Genomic DNA, 24,566 nt, shown 5'->3' with positions numbered 1-24,566 from the left:
GCAAAAAATAAATAAAATATTCTATTCGAAATGACCACCTTTGGCTTTTATACAGGCCTTTCTGTTTTGCCACGAATCTATGAATTTACGAACTGTTTCCAAGGGAAATTTCGCCACTGCTTGCTCCGCAGATTTTTTAAGAGACTCAATATCACCGTGTCGCTTAGAACAGGTCACGTCCTCTAAGCCTGACCATAAGTCTAGTGTTAATTAATAGCTCGGCTAGATGAGGGCTACTCTTCAGCTCTTATAAAGTCCGGAACGTTGGTTTCAAGCCAAGCTTGGGCAGTTCATGCCTTATTATCAGGTGCAGAGTCCTGCTGAAAAGTCCACCGTATATTTTTAAAGATCCCAGACTGTATATACTTTGGCTGAAGTTCTCAGTCCTTTTTCACAAAAATGTAGTTTTGTTACTCCTTGATTAGACGCGCACAATTTTTTGCTGCCTAATGGGGTTTCGACGAATTGTGGCTTTAACAGCATTAACAGCTTTTGTAGTTCTAACATCACGCGGCTGCCCCGATTTTTTCTGGTCTTCGACAGACGAAGTGTTGCTGTATCTGTTGATAGTACCTACGATATGCGAACATATGGCTGATCCCAAGCTTTTGAAGTGTTTGAAATATGACCGACGGCTCCATATCCACTTTGTGCAAGGCAGTCAAAGCAGTCCTATTTTCTTTAACACCCCATTCCATATTGTAATTTGATAATGAACATGAAAAAATATGTGAAATGGCGCAAAATCGAAAGAAGTTTTTAAAATAAAATACGTGTTCTAAATTCAAAATAATTCAAAAAAATAAAAGTTTATTTGTAACAGTATGTATGGCCAGACTAGTTATATATTTATTATTTATATATATTCATAAACATAATATATTATTTATTTTCTTTCCTAAACCTAAAGTGCCGCCCCTATTATATTAGGAACAAAAATTTGTACAGAAAAAAAAAACAGTTTATTTTATCACACAATGGAATTTCCGATTCACAATAAACCCGTACTTTGATTTTACGAAACACAAACTACGGTCATTGTTATATATCAACAAGATTACAAAAATAGATAATATTAAGATTAAAAAAATTGTGACAAAAAAACGTTTGCACAACTAAGAGCATTTGAAAAAAAGAACGATTTTATTAAAGTGGTTTTAATTACCAGGTTGAGTGTTAGAAGCAAAAAGTATTAAAAAAACGATGTGTTGTACATTTTTTGCCATCGTCACTTTAAATTCACCATTCCTTACATGTAAGTAGAGAGCTTTTTGTAGTGTTCTCTAGATAAAAACTCCTTGCCGTTGATCTTTTTTTATTGCCCGTGTAGGCAGACGACCATATGGGCCACGTGATGGTGCTCTCCACAAGCCTCGTTTGAAGAAGGACATATCATAGCGTTCAAGAAACACCCTGAAGGGGAGCTCATTCCAAAGCCGCAGGATACATAGCAAAAAAGATCTCTAGAATTACGGCACTATTACAAAGGGGTCTTTTTTCGCAGTGAATCCGCAAGCTTGTGGCTTCAGCAGGTTGAATTGAACCAAGATCAATTCACCCCACTCGGAGACTCACCCCAGAGAGCTCTCCACTTCAGACCCAAGTTTTGATCATCTCTCTTGTACCACGTTCCGAGAGAGATTCTAATGGCCGATATATATTATTATAAATATTTTGAAGGTTAATTAATAAATTATTATTATTATATCGCGCATCCCCCGTGCTGTCATCCGCATAGCAATGCATGCCATCAATAGATAGCATGTCATTGATATACAGGATAAAGAGCTTGGGCGGGAGCACGGAGCCTTGTGGAACGCCACCGTTAATGGTCATGGTATCGGAACAACAACCTTCTACAACAACAGTAAAGCTCCACCTTTCCAAAAAGCTACCAATCCACTGCAGAGTCTCTCGGGGTTTCCGTATGATAGTAACTTCGACAGAAGTGGCCTATGCCAGACCCTGTCGAAGGCCTTCACGACATCGAGGCTTACAACGAGAGCTTCGCCCTTATTCTCCAAGGTTTCAGCCCACTTGTCAGTAAGGTATACAAGAAGATCGCGAGCTGAGCGACCACGACAGAAACCGTACTATCGGTCACTGATCAGCTGTCGATCCTTAAGATACTTCAGGAGTTGCGTGTTTATTATTCGCTTCATCATTTCGAAAAACAAAAACGATATCGTAATAGGCTTATAAATCGATGGGTCCGACCGGTCATCCTTCTTGTGGATTAAGGTGCACATGGGCAGTCTTTCATGAAGTCAGAGCCCTGTTAGTACTCTACGAGAGGCAATACAAATGCGTCAGCTCAGGGGCGCATTTTTTACAAAATCATTGCAGGGATGCAATCTGGTCCATTCGACTTATGGACGTCCAGGACCCGGAGTTCCCGCCTGACTGCACACTGTGTAAAGCAGATCTCCAACAAAAAGCCAGTATGTAGTCTAAATTCTAGACTCTAGAATGTAATCATTCATTACAGTGGCTTTAAGGTATAACCATTCTGATCGGAACGCATATCTGCTTCGCGACAAAAACAAGGTGGTGATAACTACCCCTGCAGGCTTACAGCATGTCCACTCGTAAAACAATCTCAAATAATTCTTTAGGATTTTGACCGTGGAACGTACGGTACAAAGTATAGAGAGAACCAAAGTACCTCCGAAAGGAATTTTTTTCAAATTCGTGTATTTTGATTAAATATATTTTTTTAATATTTTGATTCGCACTTACTGAAACGTGACATCGTTTACTCATCTAATTAATTTAATAGCCTTAAAACTGTTGAAGACCTTTGCAGATAGTCATCTTGCGAGACATTTTTTTAACATAAACTTATCATAATAACAAAGCTGGAAAATAATAATACCTATTCTAAGTACTATTTTTATTTGTAACTACCCTCGTCGCATTATATTGCTAAATTTCCATAGACATAAATAAAGTTTGGTTCCACACTAAAGCTGATTAAAATAGAGAATTGCGATTTAATATCGCTTAGAATATTTATTTCGTTTATAGTTTACTTTTAATAATATCTCAATTATCTTAACACCGAAGCCGAAATATATTTAATTATTGTCTCCTTTGCTATATATTATTACTATTGATATTTATAAAGGTCAATATTTTATTTTTTTATTTTTTATTGCTTAGATGTGTGGACGAGCTCACAGCCCACCTGGTGTTAAGTGGTTACTGGAGCCCATAGACATCTACAACGTAAACGCGCCATCCACCTCGAGATATAAGTTCTAAGGTCTCAGTATAGTTACAACGGCTACCCCCCCCCTTCGAACCGAAACGCATTACTGCTTCACGGCGGAAATAGGCGGGGTGCTGGTACCTACCCGTGCGGACTCCCAAGAGGTCCTACCACCAGTGATTACGCAAATTATAATTATACAATATTACTTGTAGGAGCTAATAGTATCTTGTAGCGCAGTTTATTTTAAATAAAATTCATCTTAGCACAGTTACAGGACTTCTGGTTTACATCAGGCAAGTGTAAGTAACTACTTCCATCTTACGAAGGGATTGAAATAAATATAAAAAATGTGAAATAACCAATTTAAAAATCGTTAAGCAGATTGTGTATATTTAAGACAAATTGCTATTTAGATTAATCTAAGTGACTGCTCGTTTAAGTCACTATCAAGCAATGACGCATAATGTTGATTGCAAATGACATTAATATAATTAAAAATATAAAATTTGTTGATTGGTTCTTTTTGTCTGCGTTCTGTGTGATAGTACCTCGTTAATTCGATAGACTTGTATATGCAGTTGTTCTTTGCACGATGCTAACATACCGTCAATGTACGACGCCCAAGTCATACTTATAGTTTTAATTCATACCAGAAAATCAAGCTATAGTGCAGATAATTTTTACAGTTGTAAGCCATAAAACACTGAAACTAAGATAAGCTAGCTAGCACACAAGCGCACGTTGATATCTATAGAAATGATTACCTCTGCCCATCCTGTGACAGAATATTAAATAATCAACTGGTTTAATATGGTAGATTCTGCAAAGCACTGCTCTTTTTAGGGTTAGTGTTAGCAAATTCTCTCAGGTTAAGCCCGTTAGCGCACCTACCCATCCAGGCGTAGCTAGAATAGCCCCATATGCTACCAGCGAAAAGATAGCGAAAAAAAAACTACATAGGATCGGGACTTAAAGTTAGGAATTAGACATTTAAGCATTATTACGTATTATATACGAGGATATTACTAATATGATCGAATTTTATTAAGGAATTAACCGACACTAAGAATCAGTGGACAATATATTTACAGTATATTCTGATTAATAGATCCATAGACTATTGCTACTGAGATCTTGTCAGGACAGGGCCTGTTCGCACAGAGATAAAACGCACTACGAATAAAATTTCGTATTATTTTTGTCAGTTTAATTCAGTGCTCGGCTACGAACTTTTCAATAGCGACGTTGCACGACTGAGCGAAACGCGCGAATTATTATTCCGCAGTGCCATACTTACATAGCCATACTTTATATGTTATAAAATATTCGCGCGGAAATAAATCGCACCGCTTCGCGTTCAATTTGCGTGAAGTCACAGATTTTTTTCCCGCACGATTTTTTTTACCGCCAGTATGACCGATAGGATTAAACGTGTTATAGAATTACAAGAAAAATAAACACGTGCGGTGAAATATAGCAGTGCGAAAAATGGTCGCCTTCCACTGCTCACTAATAGCACATAAAAACCTAATGCTTTTTTATAACCTCGGCTTTAAGGATTTACTTACAATGTATAACTTTTGTTCCACATCGGCTCTGCCGCGCCACGGACTGTGTGAGTCTGTATCCTTGAGTTATCCAAGACTAAAACGCAATATGCATCAGCCTTTCCGCTGATCCCGAGTGGACTTAGCCCTCTGGCGCCGTATACAGTCACTGACAACTGACCCACTTCATTCCAATTGTTCTTTAGGCGATACCATGACTGAAACAAAAGAAGCATATTAACCTGATATTTAATTTTCTGTAATGTACATACTCGTATAATTACCATGTGCCCTAGACACGTCCTTACGGATCCATCAGATCCAATAACCTTTGCATTAGACGCCTTCAGCTCTAACACTAGGAGCAGGCTTAGGGACCTCGGTAACCGTACTCGTCGAACTCGACAAAGAGTTCGCCGTGCAACCTAAACCATGAATCAGCTCGCTGAGTTTCTCGCCGGATCTTCTCAGCGGGTCGCGATTCCGATCCGGTAGAAGATTCATTCGCGAAGCAGCTACTCTTGTGCTGTTAGGTCTCCTTCGGAGGCGCTCGGGTTAGCTGTTAGCAAATCCCACCCCTCCTGGCTGAGCCTTTGCTCGCCCACCTGTCCTGGTGAAACTGGAAAGGCCTCCGGGCCACCAGTAATCTTTCAATCATAAAAAAAAAAAAAAATACCATGTATTCTAAAACAATTTGAATGTCCCATGGTTAATAAATTATTAATGCTAATGTATATAATACATTCAATAAAATTAGCATATACAACCAAGAGGAAAAAACTGCAAAATAAAAATTGTAAGAGGAAAGAACTGCAAAAAAATATTAATAATTAAAACATTTATGTAGGTTTGATTCAATTACTTAAACCTGTTTTTGTTAAAACAAACGGTCTTGTTGTTTGATTTGATAAAATAAACTTACATCTTGTTGTCTTTCTAACTGTCTTGTTAAACTATTTCAAGAACTTACGATTAACCTCAACTTGATCTGATGTCTCAATGATGTCGAAGGCTATTTTTAATTAAAAACACCTAATCCTATCTACTCTTCGATTACGCGAGTGAAGTTATTATCTGAATAAAAGACATCGTCATCCTGTAAAGGTTTACATTACACAAAAATAACCAGTTAGTTTTGGAAAAAAGAAATAATGCATTGCTAGGAAGAACCATTAACTTTTTGTACAATGATCTTGTTTCGAATTTATATCTTTATATATAATGTAATTTTCCTGTGCGCTCAAGTGAATTCGAGAATGGTTCATATTCACAATTCGGTCCACTAAAAATGTTGTTTAATTTCTATTTTTTAAATGTTTAAAATTATCAGATTTAAGGCGTACGAGTATGTACAGGACAACGTTTCTTGGGTCCGCTATAGTACTTTAATAGATTATATTTAAATCTATTAAATACTTCATAAATTGTATAGAGACAAAGAATCCGAAAGCTTAGTTACCTATTACTTTATGCATACGTTTTTAAACAGTTGTTTTGATGAGAAAATGATTGGGTTTTTTCCTAATTGACGTGTTCGGTGTTCTTCCGACCATTTTGTTGAAATGATTTTTTGTTGAAATGAAACATAATGTACCGGTTCAGTTAATTCTCCTTCCTCGTTCATAAGCTTAAGCACATACTGAGAAACAATAACCTTTGTCTTTAACAAAACAATATAAATTTGAATGAATACTAACTACGCAAAAACGAAATTGTTAAAATTATTATTTTTTATATCATATCATATCGAAGTTCGTCGACCTGTTTAAAAAAGTATACATTAAGTTGAAACACAATTAACAAATGTTATTTTCCATGAAGTCACAATGAAAACTATCGTCATCATCATCATTATCCTGCCCTTCTCCCAGTCACCTGGGGTCGGCGCAACATGTTTTCTCCTTCCATACTCTTCTATCATATACCATTTCATCGCTCACTCCCCTCTTACCCATATCGTCTTTCACACAATCCATCCATTTCTTCTTAGGTCTACCTCTTGCTCTAAATCCTTCCACATTCATAGTTAACACACAATGAAAACTATCGTATGAATGTAATATCCACATCTGGGATATAAAAAACCTACTGAGCATACATTGAGTTATACGGATGCGATTAAATAAGTCACTTTCTGTTATAATTAATATGTTCAACGGTAGGTAGTACGCAGGCGGTTAAAGGAATATTCCAATTCAAACCGGATTGGGTCGATCGTCACTAATGAGAATTTATTGTAATACACTCATACTTAGAGGTACATATGTTTGTGAGGGCTGAACGCAGAAACTTGATTTTTGAAATCATGCAAAAAGTCGGTCTAGTGTCGTGTTTATATTTGGAAAACAACAAAATTAAATTGACTTTCTTTTTAATTTGAGGTTTAGGCGATTGTAATCCATGAATCATTGGTTACGCTGCTCATTGAGCAGAATAGAACTCTTGAATGACGTGAAACTTCTTTGACCAATATACTGTTATTGATCGAAGTGAAACTTCTATGGTGTAGCAAAATATAAGCGATTTTACAGAAGGCAGATTCAATCTTAAATCTGCAGGAAAATTCACAGCAGAAATACGCAGTCCTAGTACAAAAATCGCAATATTTTTGTTAAGCATTTTGAAATATTTGTAATTTAAATGAAAATAACAAAACTGAGATACTTACTGAACATAGGAGGACATGATAAGGAAAAGTAAACATTAGATGCAGCGTAATGCATACAAATACCGAGGATTGGGCCCAAGCAAGTAATGTAAAACGCATAAGTAGTTATTTCTTTGTATTATTTGTATAAAACAATCTACAGTTTGTACGTGTATTGTATTCAAATTAAGTTATGTACTTTACTAATTTACTGAATATACATTATATAATTTATTCTTGTTGTATGATCATTTCTATATCTCAAGTGCTGATGGCGCCTTGCATGTGTTGATAATTCGCCTAGAACGATATCGATCTCATAAAAGAAAAGAATACGATGTTAGGATTGCTAGTGGCCCGAAAGCCTTATTACTGGTGGTAGGACCTCTTGTGAGTCCGCGCTTATGGGTACCACCACCCTGCCTATTTCTGCCGTGAAGCAGTAGTGCGTTTCGGTTTGAAGGGTGGGGCAGCCGTTGTAGCTATACTGAGACCTTAGAACTTATATCTCAAGGTGGGTGGCGCGCTGACGTTGTAGATGTGTATGGGCTCCAGTGACCACTTAACACCAGGTGGGCTGTGAGCTCGTCCACCTATCTAAGCAATAAAAAAATGGCTCAGCAGGGGTTTGTGGATTTTTGTTGTCAACTGTCGTAGCGTCCTAACAGCTGAAAAGCAGCTGCTTCACAAATGCATCTACCACCGGGTTCGGAGTCGAGAAGACCCGGCGAGAAATGGCGAGATGATGTTATGGACTAAGTGACTCGTTGAACTCTTCGGTAAGTAGAGCGAACTATACTTTAATGGTTGTTAGCGTTACATCTAGTCCGAGTCCAAGACTCAGAGTAAATCTACTGGATCCATCAGGAGGGTATAGGGCGTCAACTGTGATTGGCGCCAGGGTTATACTCGACGGTCGTTATTATAAGGGGGTTATTGTATCGCAATATCATCGCGAAGAAATGTTTGATATTGTTTTCATATACTTACGGATGGGATCGAGATCTATAAAACAAGCCATCAATTCGCGTGAAACTAACATTATGGCAAGTCGGAATCATAGTAATGGCGATAAATAATATCTGTCAATTTAAATACTATTTAATCGAAATTCAAAGCATTATGACTTCTATGCCGATCACCCGATTAGGCTCTTCCTAGCGGTAGGCAAACGAAAGACTGCTCGTTAACGCTTCTGGGACTTTATCACCTAGAAAGGTATCCTCATAAACAGACAGTTTGAATTTCGCGCCAGATACTCGTGCATCCAACAAGTACACCATCTCATGGACCGCATCTTAGTAGGACTGAAGAGACCTAGATCCGTTCTCACGACAGCCCTCTTCTTCGATATCGCAAAGGAGTTCGACAAAGTCTGACACAACGGTTTATTTTACAAGCTATCCAATACAGAAGTGCCAGACAGTTTGGTGCTCATCATACGAGACTTCTTGTCGAACCGTTAGTTTCGGTATCGAGTAGAGAACACTTACTCTCTTCCACGTCAGATCTGGGTCAGACTCCCGCAAGGCTCTCCTGTCTCCCCGCTACTTTTTACCTTATACATTGACGATATACCACGGTCGCCGGTGATCTAGTTAGCTCTCTTCGCCGATGATATAGCTGTCTACTACTCGAGTTCGAAGATGTCGTTTATCCACAATAAGCTCCAGACCGCGGTCATCAATTTAGGATAGTGGTTCTGGCAGTGGCGCATTGACATCAACCTCACAAAAAGCAAAAGATGGTCGCCCTCCCGACACCACTGCTAGTATCTCAATTTATGCGCGGTAACACCATTTCAGCCATCAAAATCTTTGGTTAGCCCATATCGTGACACTCGAAGGCTAAGTATCAGGCATCAACCTTGACAGAGGGATGACATTCCATTCCCACAATAGGACAGTCTGCGGCCGAACCGCATTCCTACTCGGTCTACTTTACTCCATGATATAGGCTGCTATATATATAAGCTGTCCCTTCGTAACAAGGTGACACTCTACAAAACTTGCATACGTTCCATCATGGCCTATGTAAGTGTAGTCTTCGTTCACGCAGCACATTAACTCTCTCCAGGTCATCCAATATATGTCTCATTAGATCCTTCGGATCCGCTCTAGGTGCTTATATATTAATTTTTTTCTCCTTAAATTACTTTTTCACTTAGAATGCACGGCACTAATGTAAATTCGTCATGTATACCAAGGCAATCTAAAATAGTAAGTTTTATTCAGTATATGAATAAATCCCCAACTAAACTAATAAGGAAACTGCAGAACACAGAGTAGATAAATATTCATAATAGTTGAGCTAATATTTAACATTTGTGCAGACTTCCGTCTATTTAAATAATTATTAATTTATTTGGCGTTTGAAAAAACAATTACTTTATTACATATAATCTATAACATACATTTTGTTGAAACATAGTAACTTATTATTAGACAATAAGAGACAGTTAAAAAAAGATAGCAAGACTTCGCATTCGATACTATTTTTAGATACAATTTTTTTCCAGTGGTAATTTAAATCATTTTGTAATAATATAAACGCTAATTATAATCTATGTCGTCGTATTTCAAACATGTAGCCGACGGTTATTCTAATAAGAAATATGCTAATGAATAATATATGTAGCAGGTTGATTCATTTGTTATTCTGCATATTCTGGTACCAAAATATTTGTCGTCATAAACTCTTATGATTTGACCAGCAATCTGTTATACGGGTTTAATACGACGTTTAATACGTTAATTAATGTGCGAAATTCTCATGAATGTTTTTGAAAATATTACTCATTTGAAAATGTTAGTTAAACCTTCTTCTATTTGGCTATTAAATCAGTATGACAGGAATTAACGCTGTGCACTATAGTGTATTTGACTACTGTACCGACGATTTCACACCAAGTTGGAATAATTTTATAGATTTAAAGTGTTGAATGATCCAAATTCGACCATAGTTGAGATTTCAACTTTTGGATTTAATTTTATTGTTTGTATGGGTTTTCTTATTACTATTTAAAAAAAAAATTTTTTTAATTATTGACACAATTCTGACACAAAACAATAGCTGTTGATTTCGAGCGGCCATTTTGAAAAGAACAGTTAAGCTAAAGCCCAATCAACTGCTCCATCGCCGTCGCTTAAACTTTGAGATAGTTTAATCTACGACTATAATTTAAAACTACGAGTTGATCGTCAGTGACCGTTTAGCCTTCGATTTTACTTTAAACTACGATTGCTATTCGTCTTAAGGACTATCAACAGCTACTATAAAAATTAAAAAACCGTTATTATGTAGCTACTAAACAAAAGGAAAAAAATATGATTTGTTTAGACCATCGATTCACAAACAGAAGAGAAAATGGTATACTGGTACTTAACTGGTTTGTCTTTGAATATGTTTAATTTACGTTCGAGGCTTGGATTATATCTCTTCTTCAATCTTAATTATTTTTTTATTTTAAATTAGTAAATAACTTGTTTGTCTTTGAATGTTTATGTAGAATTTACGTTCGAGGTTCTGATTGTATCTTAAATTTATTTTTTATTTTTTTATTAGTAAACAACTTTCTTCAAAGCAACAAATTCACAAATAAAAAATATAAACTCAGTTTTAAATTATTAAGCTTATGATTTAGATTTTTAAATGGAAGTGAATGGTTCTAATATTAATAAATAATAATTGTACTTACAAATTCTTCAATATTTGGTGTTGGGTGTAAAACGTTGTTGCTTGTCGGTATATTGTCAACAGCCAATCCTCTGGTTAACTGTGATCCGTTGACCGTGATCAACATATGTATAAAACCGTATCCACATTCCAATTCCTGCCAAATATCGTGAGTCTTTTCTTTTTCGAGTCGAGAAAGGTCAATGACGCATCTGAAATCGCTAAACATGTTTAAGGAGCAACACCAGCAGGTACATTTAGGTTATATTTATGATACCTACAACAATTTCAATCCGTATACTATTACAAAAAAAGATTCCTTAGGCTATTTTCAGGATCAAGAATTAATGTTATAAGTACTATTTATTAAAAACTAATATTTTAGTAATTTTATGGTATAATTTGTATGTTTACTAGTTTGACATTTCTAATCATAAAAGTAGGTACTACTATCGATAGGTAGGTACTATTGGGTACTACTACTACTACTATCGATATAAACTTCGACCTCAAGTCTGCGGTGGGCGTGGTCATGATGTTATGAATACGGGCTCCCTGTAACCGATTTACAAAAAACAGTCAATTTGCTTCAAAATTCTTCCATAAATACAAAAAAATCGAAGAACTAATATCTTTATCAAATATGTAGTCCAATAGTAACATTTTTATTCGTTCAGAAGCCCGCACGGGTAGGCAGTACTGTCAAGCGCATTTCAATTTTTTTTTTAATGCTAGATGAGTGGACGATCTCACAGCCCACCTGGTGTTAAGTGGTTCCTGGAGCCCATAGACATTTACTTACGACGTAAATGCGCCACCCACAAGTATAGTTACAACGGCTGCCCCACCCTTCAAACCGAAACGCATTACTGCTTCACGGCAGAAGTAGGCAGGGTGGTGGTACCCACCCGCGCGGACTCACAAGAGGTCCTACCACTAGTAAAAAATTTGCGAAGTAGTTCTGCATTCCGGCTTGAGACGTGGACGCAGCTATTGTACTTTATATTGAGACTTCGACTACGTGTCTCAAGGGGAGTGGCGACATTCTCGTTGTTATGCATATGAGCTCCGATTACTACTTTATATCAGTTGGACTGTAAGCTTCACAATTCTATGCAAAAAAATCCGTATATAACTTAATAAAATTGCAATAGAATAAAACATTTAAAAAAGTACAAAAATATGATTAACAGGTTTGAATCTACACGTTGACCTCAGTAAGAAACAAAGTACCAGTAACATTATTTCGTATAAAGTTTACTATTTTAATAATGACGGACTCCATGGGTTTCATGTTCCGGTTCAACATATTTCTGTATAATCGCATACAATGCTAGGATCATGCGACGGCTGTTGGTTGGGGACTTCAAACAATCCATTTTTAAAGACTACATAATAAAAATCGTACATATTTCGATAGCTTTATCGTCTTTCTTAATAAATAATTTATGTTTGATTTTTTTTAGATGTTATTCTCACCTTCCCATAAAGTTTTTCTGTTTTCCTTTATGCCACAAGGATACCTCTAAATTGTTTTCCTCGTACAAATATATATTGAATCTCTCACACCATGCAGGCTTTGTTTTCAATACTTGTCTAGATTTGTGAGATTCGTTGCCTAACCTAAATAAAAGCAAGTTTAAAAAATATTGGCAAATACAGCGATAAAAATAAAGAATAACGCGAAAAATATAGTGAGTGACAAATGTGTTATATATCTTAAAATACATTGATTACTATTTTATTCTAAATAAACATATTATGTTATTTATCGAAAATGCTTATTGTTGATCTTTTTATGTTGATGATTGATCCTCTTCACGAAAAACAAATATGTATCAAGTGGAATACTTAATAAAATACACTACAGAAAGAGATAAATAGTTTGAAGGGTGGGGCAGCCGTTGTAACTATACTTGAGACTTTAGAACTTATATATCAAGGTGGGTGGCGCATTTACGTTGTAGATGTCTATGGGCTCCAGTAACCACTTAACACCAGGTGGGCTGTGAGCTCGTCCACCCATCTAGGCAAAAAAAGAAGTTCAATTTACTATTTCAATTGTTAAGTTTCGATTCATTAGTGCTATTTAAAAATACCCCACAATTCTGTACGAAGACGGGATGTGACGACAAAATACTGAATAGCTTTCACACTGGTCTAGACCTTGATGTCTCTTACGAATATTTTATTTAAGATATTTCCGTGACGCCTTATTTATTGACTACATAATATATTTTTCAAATTTATGAATGAATTAAGTTTACGTATAAAAAGTGATTTTATCGCTTGATTTATCTGTTTGTTAGAGACTAACTGCAAGAACACGTGATCCAGATTAAATTTCTCAAAGAATGTCATTCTTAAAGATCTCAAACGCAGATATTTTCACCACTTCTAACCAAAAAGAAAATCGCTGTTTTAGACCCTACATTTTTTAGTTAACTTTAAGTCTATTAGTTAAAAAAAGCAAACAAAATTGTATCAAAATATTTGTCAGACAGGAAATGCAAATAAATAATTTAACAGCACAATAGAATAGACTTTATTCGATTGTGGAAAAGGTATTATTTTTTTCGTGTGTAAAGGTTTTATTAAATTCATATATTCTTTCGTTGAACATTTTAAATGTGTTATCCTTAGTGCGAGCTTTAGTAAGGTATTCTGAGGATAAGATCAACTTTAAACATGTCTTCGCCCAACGTCTGGGCATTATTCAGCGAAAATTTAGACATTGACGGACATTATTTGATTTGTTAATAAGATTGTAGATTTTTTTTGAATTATACTAACTTGAACTTGCAGTAGAGGCCATTGCAGGTTGTAGTCTGGTCATCCGGCAAGTCTTTAGCTTCTATTAATACGATATTTACTAAAGATTTCGTAGGCTTCTTCAGTACGTCAAATTTTCTGTTTTTCCACACGTACTAGATGAACAATTTATTTCTTTATTTCATTAATAGAAAAATGACAACAACATTTTACCATACACCATAATGAACTTTCTTCATTCATTTATTTTTTCAAATGTATTCTGAATATAATTCTTAGGCGTAAGCAGTGGCTTAGACGTGCTTGGCATGACTAATGTACATGTGTGATGGCAACTTACGAGCACGTGGGCGGTAAGCTCATTCTGTCTACGATGGCGATTAAAACGAAACAAACTTAACTGTATTTAACCTTGGAGCCTAATTTGTAAAATACATATTAATAAACAGTAATATATTATCGAACTCGACACATACCTTTTGTACTTTTTTTCCGTGATCTCGGAGCAACGAAAGTCCGCTTCCGATCCGGTCCATGATGTCTGCTGATACCACCAGCGTGTTCGGTACCATCGGATCCATACCGAAACCGTCCGGGATCGGGAACGACCTAAAGAATAACACTAATTTCACGTACAATCCACTACGTTTGCCCCGTTTTACGAAGTTTTATTTCCTTAAACAATTTATTTTTATTCACTAAATCGATCACTAATCGTTGATGGACTTAAAAGATTTTCTCACGAATATTATATGTGTAATATTATAAATAAAATAATTATTCTTGTTATAATCATACTTTAAATCTAGTTCGAAAACTTATAAGTTCGAAAACGTTCGAAAATTAATTAATTATATGCGATATTGAACGACATGCGTGCTATATCCGCGGCGCATGACTGTAAACTCGGTCGGTTCAACTCAGCTCTTTACCGTACCATTGAAATCTCGTTTTTGTTTAAACAGGTAGTGATCTTCGCCAAACTTTTCACGGTCGCAATAGGTAATGTAATCTTAATGCTTAACTGAATTGTGTTCGTAAATTTTACTACAAAGGTACTACCTAAACACCTGTGTTGTAGTTCAGCTTTACTGTCTCAGAATAAGGGATTGTGTTTCTATTTTAAAACAAAAGAACAATACTTAATTTAGTCAAAGATCCAGGTTACATAAATTAAATCATTGTTTTTTTTTTGTCGTTCTTTATTCATGAGATTTATTCCTTCGTCGCTTTAACTATAACAAAGTTACTTAATGTATATTTTTAAATGCATTTCGGATTTTGATAGGAAAAAAAACAGAACAGCTTTTAAACAATTTTTGTACATCCAAGGGCTTAAAATAAGGTTTTCGAATGTACTACATACACTTCATTGTAGTACCGGATCGGATACATTTGAAACAGGAACACGCAGAGCGTAAAAACAAAATATTAGACTGATTGTTTTTCTGAAATGTTGAGAAACTAGCTCATTACTAATAGATTTTGAATTCGATGAGTTTGTTTTCTTGATTTTTAATTATCCTATGAATTCAGAATCAGATGCTCTCCTAAAGTCGGTTAGTAAATGGGCCACTATTGTATCGTGGGAGGCGAGTCTGTTTCCAGCTCGAAGGTAATATTTTAGTAAATTTCATTGACAACATTTGGTATTCAAGATATACACTATAGTGTGCAAAACATAGTAGGAAATCCTAGATGGAAAATGAAAATTAAGGTCTTTTCGATCTAATGTACATGTGATTTATTTTCAAACTATGATTTTTAGAATTTCGCGAATGTGTACGTAGGTATAATAGAAATTTCTGCTGCATACACGGACCAATGCAAACGGTCGAAGATTATAGTTTCTTGTGCTTTTTTAAGAGTTTAAAATAAACCTTTAAAAACCCCAAAATCTGATTATATCGTAATGTTTTCCGTTTGAAGAATTCAAAATCACGATCAAATCATAATATGATGTTGCAATGATTTATATTCTCATTATAGAAAAAAAACTGACTGAAATAATATTCATTGTTGTAAGCTGCAGCTGTGGCCTCGACATTGACGATCAATCAACCAAAATGATCACTACGAGTATAATGAAATGAATATCTTCCTTTAGATTTTTTTATTTATTATTACTTTGACTTCAGATGCTTCGATGTCTGAATATTTCATGTTCATGAGAAATGTATAATTAAAACAACTTTTACGGTTTGATTTCTCGTGCTTTATGTTGTACTAACTACCGTCTGTTCAAATGTCGACGAAAAACACCTTCATTACCAAGTATTCGAAACGTCCAAAATAATATAAATAATAGTTTTACAAAACTAAAAAATAACGCTTTTCTAGAAAATCCAACTAAAAAATAGAAAATAAATTTTAATAAATTTGAATTAAAAATAGTGTAAGAAAAAATGATTATATTGTAAAAAAAAAGCGTGGCTAAGCCACCACCTTGCCTATTTCTGCCGTGAAGCAGTAACGCATTTCGGTTTGAAGGGTGGGGCAGCCGTTGTAACTATACTGAGACCTTAGAACTCATACCTCCAGGTGGGTGGCGGCATTTAAATTGTAGGTGTCTATGGGCTCTGGTAACCACTTATCATTGGGTGGGTCGTGAGCTCGTCCACCCATCTAAGTAATTAAATTTAAATTTCGGGAAAATAATAAAATTCGGGAAAACCGAAAAAAAAACTAAATCAGATCCGCAAGGCGAATAGTGGAATGAGACACCACTTATAATATTTAGTTTCCGTAAAGCTAAGCAAGGACATTATTATAATAATAAATTTCATAAGAATGAATTTAAAACTGGTTTTATTATAACCAGAGCTTATTCAGCGATAATGTTTATTTGTATCTAACTAACGGTGAAGCCACAAGCCTCCGGTTCGCTGTGACTAACACAAAATGTAAGTATTGATGTACTCTACTCTATAAACTTCAACTTAGTATATTTATCGAATGAATAATGCACGTACGCATTGAACGCGCACAAACAAACATAAATTATAAACAAATTAATGAATTAATATACCTACTCGTAGTAGGAAGATAGATTAGCATCATGTATTTATTGTAATTTTTAATCACGTAATATACCTACCTATTAGACCCTCAATGCTACGATCGTTTACACGTGTGTTGCTTTTTATTTTATTTCCCTCCTAGGCAGACGAGCATACAATCCATCGGTAAGTGATTACTGTCGCCCATGGACTTCAGCAATGCCACGGGCAGAGCCTAGGCACTGCCTGCTGCTAAGTACTCTCCACCACTAACCTCGTTTGAAGAAGGACATGTCATAGCGCTCGTGTATCAACGTGGAGGGGAGCTCATTCCAAAGCCGGATGGTACGTGGCAAAAATTATGTATAGGAAGTGTTAGTATTCGTAGGTGAACGTGTCCATGTGTCAAAAACTGTTAATAAGTCTTAGTTTATGCTTGGAACATAGTTTACAAAATTAACGTTTTTTTTTTTAATTATACGTACAAGGCATCTACCGATATTCCAGTATTTGCGCAAAATACATAATGAGCAATTTATAAACAGTCTGCTATGTCTTATTCGATCGAGCCTGGTTGGCATAATCCAATGAGACCATCCAATGAATCATCCAATGAAGAGACCTTCTAGTGAAGTATTTTGATATAGTTATACATATAATCGTAGCATACAAATTGAACACATAATTCATTAGTCAGGCTAAGCTTTAAATTAGAAAGCAAAGGCAATTATCATTTTACCAGACTGCCGAAGGGTGATTGATATTTTCAGAAAATGTGATGTTTCTCTGTATAAAAACAAAACGGCTAACCTTAAGGTCATGCTTTTCAAATTCTCGGAAGTATCTGTGCGTCACAATACCTACATATTTTTTGTATCTCATTTTATCCTCCATCGCTCAGCGGCGTACTCAGTTCAAAACAATATGTAAAATTAAAACTGTTGATGAATGCAATTAGCTTTTGTTATTATGTATAAGGTAATAGTACAAAGTAAATACCTAAATCTATGTTTTGTACGTATAGTTTTTAAGAATATGATTTTTGTATCTACTTATAATAAATCCACTGGTAAACTAGGGTATTTTAAATATAATCATGCCGGTTATACCAATACCTTAGAAAATTATATCATACTATATAATAGTATGTATGATAATTACCTAAAGACATTTTATAAATCCCAGAAAGAATAATCGTTAGACCCGAGCAAAGAAAAGTACTCGAGGGATCATGACATAACATCAATAACAAGGTAATTTACCTGGTATAATATGATAAAATACCAGTTAATACCTGTGAATCGTTGCTTAAAGATTAAGAAGAGTAAAAGCTGTAAAGTAATTAAAAAAAATACACATTGTGGATGACAAGCTTAACCGGGTACGCTAATCTGCACTCTGTCAACGTGTACTTGAGATATGAGGTACGGAATTTCAATTAAACTGTATAAAAGTTGTTACAGTTTCCAAACCGAAATGCATGATTGATTCGCGATAGAATTAGACTATAAAGCGAATCCCATGTATAGGTGTTTTCTAAAATAATTTTATGTAATTATTGGTGGTAAGATTTACTGTAAAACCGCACGAGTAGGTATAATGTAGTCATGCGTTGCGGTTTGAAGGATCATACACTGGTAAACAATACCATTGAGACGACCTCATGTCTCAAGTTATGCTATGATATTTAGGGCTCCGGTAGCAACCTCGAATCGGTAGGACGTGAGCTTGTTCGCCTACCTATTTATTAAATTAAAAAAAAACTTGATTGTTTTATAGCCACCTTTGAAAACAGTGAAAACAGTGGTATTAGTTTAATTGACCAAAATAACATAGGTTAAGTGTTTTACAATTGAATAAACAATGCCTTTATTGATATCACAAATGTATCAGGTTTGTAAATATGTATGTATATTAAGTATAACAATACTTATATTGGTATATTAGTGTATTATTTATGGAATTTACACAACTGGGAAAAAACGATGACGTATTTCTTAACATTTAGTTGACATTGAGCTTTAGCGAGTTTCTCCTACAATATAAAGAGCTGTGTCGCTCTTCAAAAAAATAAGATTTATTCATACACCGACCCGTATATATACGTGGCTTATTGTAAAGGGTCAATCAAAAAAGGTAAAAGACGCGAAGAATTCTTACCTACAGGATAACAAAAAAAATCGTGTTTCTCTCTAAAATTAATATTGTATATTTTAATCCTTTGCTTGAGAACTTGTTTTAGGACTAGCGGGGAGAGAACAGCTTACGGTAGTCAAAGGATTATGTTCTTGGCATTGCTAGGGTCCATGTGTGGCTGTAACCACTTAACATTGGATGTGCTCGACTAATTACAAAAATAGTAAAAAAGAGACTGCTACACATTACGATGCGAGAGCAACTACACTTCATCAGTTCCAAGACCCACGACCTCTCAGCCAAGAGCGTATAGAGTGACATGGCGTCAGGTATAAAGATATAAAGATGTAAAGAGCTACAATTTTTTTTTATTGCTTAGATGGATGGACTACCTCACGGCCCACCTGATTTTATGGGTTACCAGAGCCCATCTACAACGTAAATGTTGCCACCAATCTTGAGACATCAGTTCTAAGGTCTCAGTATAGTTACAACGGCTGCCCCACCCTTCAAACCGAAAAGCAAAACTGCTTCACGGTAGAAATAGGCAGGGTGGTGGTCCCTACCCGTGCGGACTCACAAATTATAAGTTGACTTTTATTACAAGATATTATTCCTTCACCGTGGAAGTTAATCGTGAACATTAGTTAAGTACGTATTTCATTAGAAAAATGAATACCCGCCAGCGGGATTCGAACACCGATACATCGCAAGATACGATTGCACCGAACGTATTATCCTTTAGGCCACGACGACTACTACCATTATTCTGGATATATGATGGGAGCTTTAACTTATTTGAACTGAATTTAATCTTAAATAAAAAATAATAATTACTGAGAACAAATCACGCAGGGTCATCCGGCCCCAAACTAGAATTCTCTGTGTTATGGATACCAGAAACTGACATACATACTTATTTACGTATAAATATAAACATAAGTAGATAATAAAACCCAAAGGAATGGCAAACAAACCTGTTCATCACACGAATGCTTACTCGATACGGGAATCGAACCCACGACCCTCGGCCCAACAGTCAAAAGCGCTAACTATTGCACCACCGAGTGAGTCAATCTTCAAATCGGATTATAATAAAAATTCAAACATTGCTATTCTTATCCCCAATTTCAAGTTCTTTTGAGGAATTAAGCATAAAATCTAACAAGTTTGGTTTTAAAATTTTTAAATTTTACAATTTCACCTTCGAACTATTTTCAATTATTATTTTACCAAGTTTACTCACAGATTATCTGTTTCGGAGTACAGGCTGATAGGACTCAGTTCCCAATGTTCCGATTTCAATACTTGAATAATCGATTTGCAACTTGTATTCTCGGTCGAGTCAATAACCGCTTTTTCGGTAACTTGCAACATTACTTTGTCGTCCGATTGTTCGTTGAAGGTTTCATCACCGACTGTTACACCAATTTCGTTTGAAGTCCCGCAAAATGACACCATTCTGTTTTCAGTATCAAGTGTAGCCATTTGCAATTCATCATTTTTTAATGATTCAAAGATAAATTTTTTTCGAAATATAAACTTCTTCATTCGAAGAAACATTATAAGTTTTTCAGTTTTATCTAATTGAAATAATTTACGCACGGAACCGCTTTAAAATGCTGAACTTCAAACACACTGATGTCACCGTAACAATTTCAATAAAGCAATGAGTCAGGTAAATTTTAAGAAGAGATCCATGTAATCGTTTCAATTATTCATATCGTGAATCGAATAAATAATACGTAAATTGCATATATTTAAGTTACATGTCGCTGTCAACTATCAGTTGTACAAACTGGCTTCTATGATGTCTCAAAAACGCAATTGAGGCTCGTTAGTTAACCACGATCGTTAAATTTGTATTATGGAATAGCTATTGAGTACATTTGATAAGATTTTATTGTTCAAAACATACCTTTTAGGCGTTCAATCGAGCGCGATGCTAACAACAATGACTTGTTCAATGATTGCAACGAGCCGGTTCACTGAACATCGAAGGGACTTCCAGATTGATTGCGGCTTTGAGTTCACACGTTTTAATTTATGTTTGGTAAATGAGTAATGTTAATATATGTTTAGTGACGAAGCGTCCTCCCAGTAGTTAGGCAATAGTTGCGAGTCATGAACGAATATTCTTCTGTGATTCTCGACAAATAATCAAAAATTAATTTTTAATCGAAAAAAAATAATTACGTAATATAACCTCTACTAATAGGTGACAGACGACCATTCTCAAAGCCCTAACTTGAACAAACTGCCCTAATGTAATTGGAAAAAGATATTTATTTATTATAGTAACCATAAACCTAAGCTGTTTAATCAAGTTTTTTTTTATCGATACAAGATTCTTAATGGTCCATGACGTGTCCTGCGACTTGTCTACCCAGTCCCTCGAATGTAGTTGTTTTCGTGAAACCGCATGCAATGGAAAGTCATCCGTGCCAGGTGTGTGTGCCAGGTGAATATTGAATTGTGTTCCATTTTGACCTTTGAAGACGACGTTTTCATTGTTGTCGTGTTTTAAATCACTAGATCCAATGTATTACGTATTCGAAAACCATTCTAACACAACCAGTAGTATAGAGCAATAGGCACTTGTCAAAAGCATTTAATTTCTTTAAGTATTTGGTCATCAGAATATCTAATTTTCTCATAAAATCTTGATGTTATTGATTTAATAATTGGGTTTCAATTCAACGTCACTAATTGAGTGCCGCCACCCACCTTGAGACATGAGGTCGAAATCTCAATTATATTTTTCTCTCAAGAAATGAAGAAATAACGAACTTATCTATAATTTTATTACCTATTCATACGCTACTTCACGCTTGATTACAGCAATATTTTGTACACTGTTATTGTTAATGACGGGAACCCTTTAACACCAATTAGCATTAAAAAGAAAGCAGGAAAACACATAGTCCTACAGTAATTATTTAAAAGTCACGAGAGTCATAAGGAAGACCTTAACCTTCAAGAAATTATTATCTACTCGCTAAAGTTCAGCACTTAATAGCACTTCTTCATTAATTATTTTTCTTTTCCGTGCTTATTTGTTTTTAAGAAGCAGACCAAAAGTTTTATTACAATTAAGTATGATGAATATTACTAGTTAACACTAATAAAATATTACAAATAAATCTGTGATCTTTGTAATTAATAATTAGCAATCTTATACAAATAACTTACGGCTGTGAAGTGGCGAAGTGTGGTAGGTGAATTAAAAACAAACTAACTGTTGTCTAATGTTAAAATCGCATGATCGCAACTGATTAGTCGAAGCTTATAGAAATCACAAACACACATTCTTTCTTTGAGCTGACTTCTTTTATTCCATTAGGTAGAAATGAACTCTATAAAATTAAATTACGAGTAGGTACCTAAATTGTATTGAATTGATAACTATAAAAATTTAACGGCATAAAATTCTCTAATTATTAACCGTTACTTTTGAGGACATGGGCTTACGGTAGTTTATAAGAACAGCTGCTTCAGTGATGCAATTGGATTTATAAATAACTAGCTGACCCGGCAGACTTCGTAGTGCCTCAATCGATATATAAAAGACCTAGTTTTGTATAAAATAAACTTAAAAGAAACAAAAGGAATTCGTCCGACGGGGACACATCAAAGGAAAAACAAAATTGTTATTTTCATTTAATTATGAGCATTTTCATATTTATCTACCTTTTAAACCTTCTCTGGACTTCCACAAATAATTTAAGACCAAAATTAGTCAAATCGGTTCAGCGGTTCTTGAGTTTTAGCGAAACTAACGAACAGCAATTCATTTTTTTATATATAGATTAGATTCGTCGTGTGCTTGCGCTGCTTTGATAAATTCATAGACATATTCACAAAGGAAGAAAACTCGAGTCGCGATCTTAAAACTTTTAAATTCAAATTTAAAACGATGCCAATCACTCTTAAAATCGAATGAACTAGGCATTGCTTAAGTACCTTAGTTAAAAATTAATTTAATTTAATTAAATATTTTCAATATATTCTGCACGTGCTATCTTCTTTTTTATGTTCTAGACACTTAAAGTATGTTTTGTTTAATTGAATACTAGTTTTAAATTTCCATTTTAAATTAGAAACAATAATTGAAATTGTGAGAAACAACCACATCCTTTACCTTGAATTGCGGTAAGCCAACAAGATATTATGAAATATGTTTTTTCTCATTCTAAAAGTAAACGACGCATTAATTAGCAATCAATGTTAAAGCTTTCTTTTTTTTATTTCACTAGCATCAATGAAACGAAAATAGTGATATCGTAAATTCAGAAACGATACGTGAATAATGTAATTGTAATCAATTTTATCGTTAACAATTTACCTCTTTCCTTTAAGGAGCCTTGTTCTCTTGAGAGGTGATTGGTAATCTGAGCATGGTTTGTCATTTGATAAGGTTACATATGTCCTACGCCTGACCGTGATACGGCTTGACCTTATACCTGATACCGTGACATCTAATTGCAATTGTTTACACCTAATAACGTTAAAAATGCGTACGTGAATCCGAACCGCATACCTAGTTGGATGTTTTGTGTGGACACTAAAAGCTCAAACAACAACTAACTACGGAACTAGTAATGATGTTTTATGTTCTTCTAGAATACGTATATATCAGAGCTGTGGGTAAACATTTCGCGTAAATACACATACCATATTTTTTATGTTTTGACTACTCTACGGCGTTTTTAAATCGAGGGCGACTTTTATGTGTTAAGGTGTTTGGGCTTATTCGGCTATTTCCGATACGCACGACTTTGCTGCCTGCACATACACAGGGACGTCTTAAACTAGGATGGGGCCCTTGGGCACACAAGAATTTGAGGCCCTTTTGGAAAGTAAAAAAAGCGAATTATAATAACATTTTTTTACTGAGTATGACTATTTATTATAGGTAATCAAATACAGTATGATATAATATGTCATTAATGTATTCGAATGCTGCTGGGTTTTTGGTTACGATTTCGATAACGGTTTCTTTCGGGATTTCTGTTGAGCAAAATCTTCTATTATAGGCATAGTATATGCCTTCTAAATACCTTCTAATTACTGATTTGTGAAAAAGTGTAATGTGCCCGACAAAAATGTTTTGAGAATAAACGTGTGAGAAAATTGTCGGTCTTTCGGGGCCCTCTGAGAATGGGGGCCCTGGGCACGGGCCTCGTGTGCCCTTATGGTAAAGACGGTATTGCACATACATACGTGTTAGGTACGTGGCGATAGGTATCATAGAGATATTTGATATGTGCCCGAATCGCGCTATGTTTAACGTCGTCGTGGCCTAAAGGATAAGACGTCCGGTGCATTCGTATTGAGCGATGCACCGGTATTCGGATCACAGACGGGTACCAATTTTTCTAATGAAATACATACATAACAAATGTTCACGACTGACTTCCACGGTGAAGTAAATAACATCGTGTAATAAAAATCAAACCCTCAAAATTATAATTTGCGTAATTACTGGTGGTAGCACCTCTTGTGAATCCGCACGGGTAGGTACCACCACCCTGCCTATTTCTGCCGTGAAGCAGTAATGCGTTTCGGTTTGAAAG

General features: G+C 35.3%; 1 protein-coding gene and 1 long non-coding RNA gene across 5 annotated transcripts in view; one reads left to right on the top strand and one right to left on the bottom strand.

Moving 5' to 3' along the window:
* The window catches only part of LOC101743125 (multiple C2 and transmembrane domain-containing protein), a 49,832-nt gene that overhangs the window by 13,228 nt on the left and 12,038 nt on the right, over positions 1–24,566 (bottom strand). For 2 of the 4 annotated variants that reach the window (XM_038015796.2, XM_012692474.4), the window contains exons 2-6: positions 14,332–14,464; positions 13,877–14,010; positions 12,563–12,706; positions 11,106–11,295; positions 4,783–4,979 (exon numbers count right to left, since the gene is read on the bottom strand). In XM_038015796.2, coding sequence (XP_037871724.1) covers positions 4,783–4,979; positions 11,106–11,295; positions 12,563–12,706; positions 13,877–14,010; positions 14,332–14,464 — 798 coding nt within the window. Of the gene's footprint in view, positions 1–4,782; positions 4,980–11,105; positions 11,296–12,562; positions 12,707–13,876; positions 14,011–14,331; positions 14,465–20,236; positions 20,494–20,908; positions 21,229–24,566 lie in introns of those variants that run through there. The other 2 variants (XM_021349651.3, XM_021349648.3) reach the window with 2 other exon arrangements.
* Positions 20,442–22,133, top strand: LOC101743123 (uncharacterized). The gene is made up of 3 exons (XR_002430913.3): positions 20,442–20,668; positions 21,338–21,451; positions 21,832–22,133. It is a non-coding gene; the product is annotated as an uncharacterized LOC101743123 (long non-coding RNA).

Source organism: Bombyx mori, chromosome 15 (assembly GCF_030269925.1).
Source record: "Bombyx mori chromosome 15, ASM3026992v2".
Classification (NCBI taxonomy): Eukaryota; Metazoa; Arthropoda; class Insecta; order Lepidoptera; family Bombycidae; genus Bombyx; species Bombyx mori.
The sequence above is the reverse complement of the archived record's forward strand: the minus strand, read 5'-3'. Positions and strand labels throughout refer to the sequence as shown.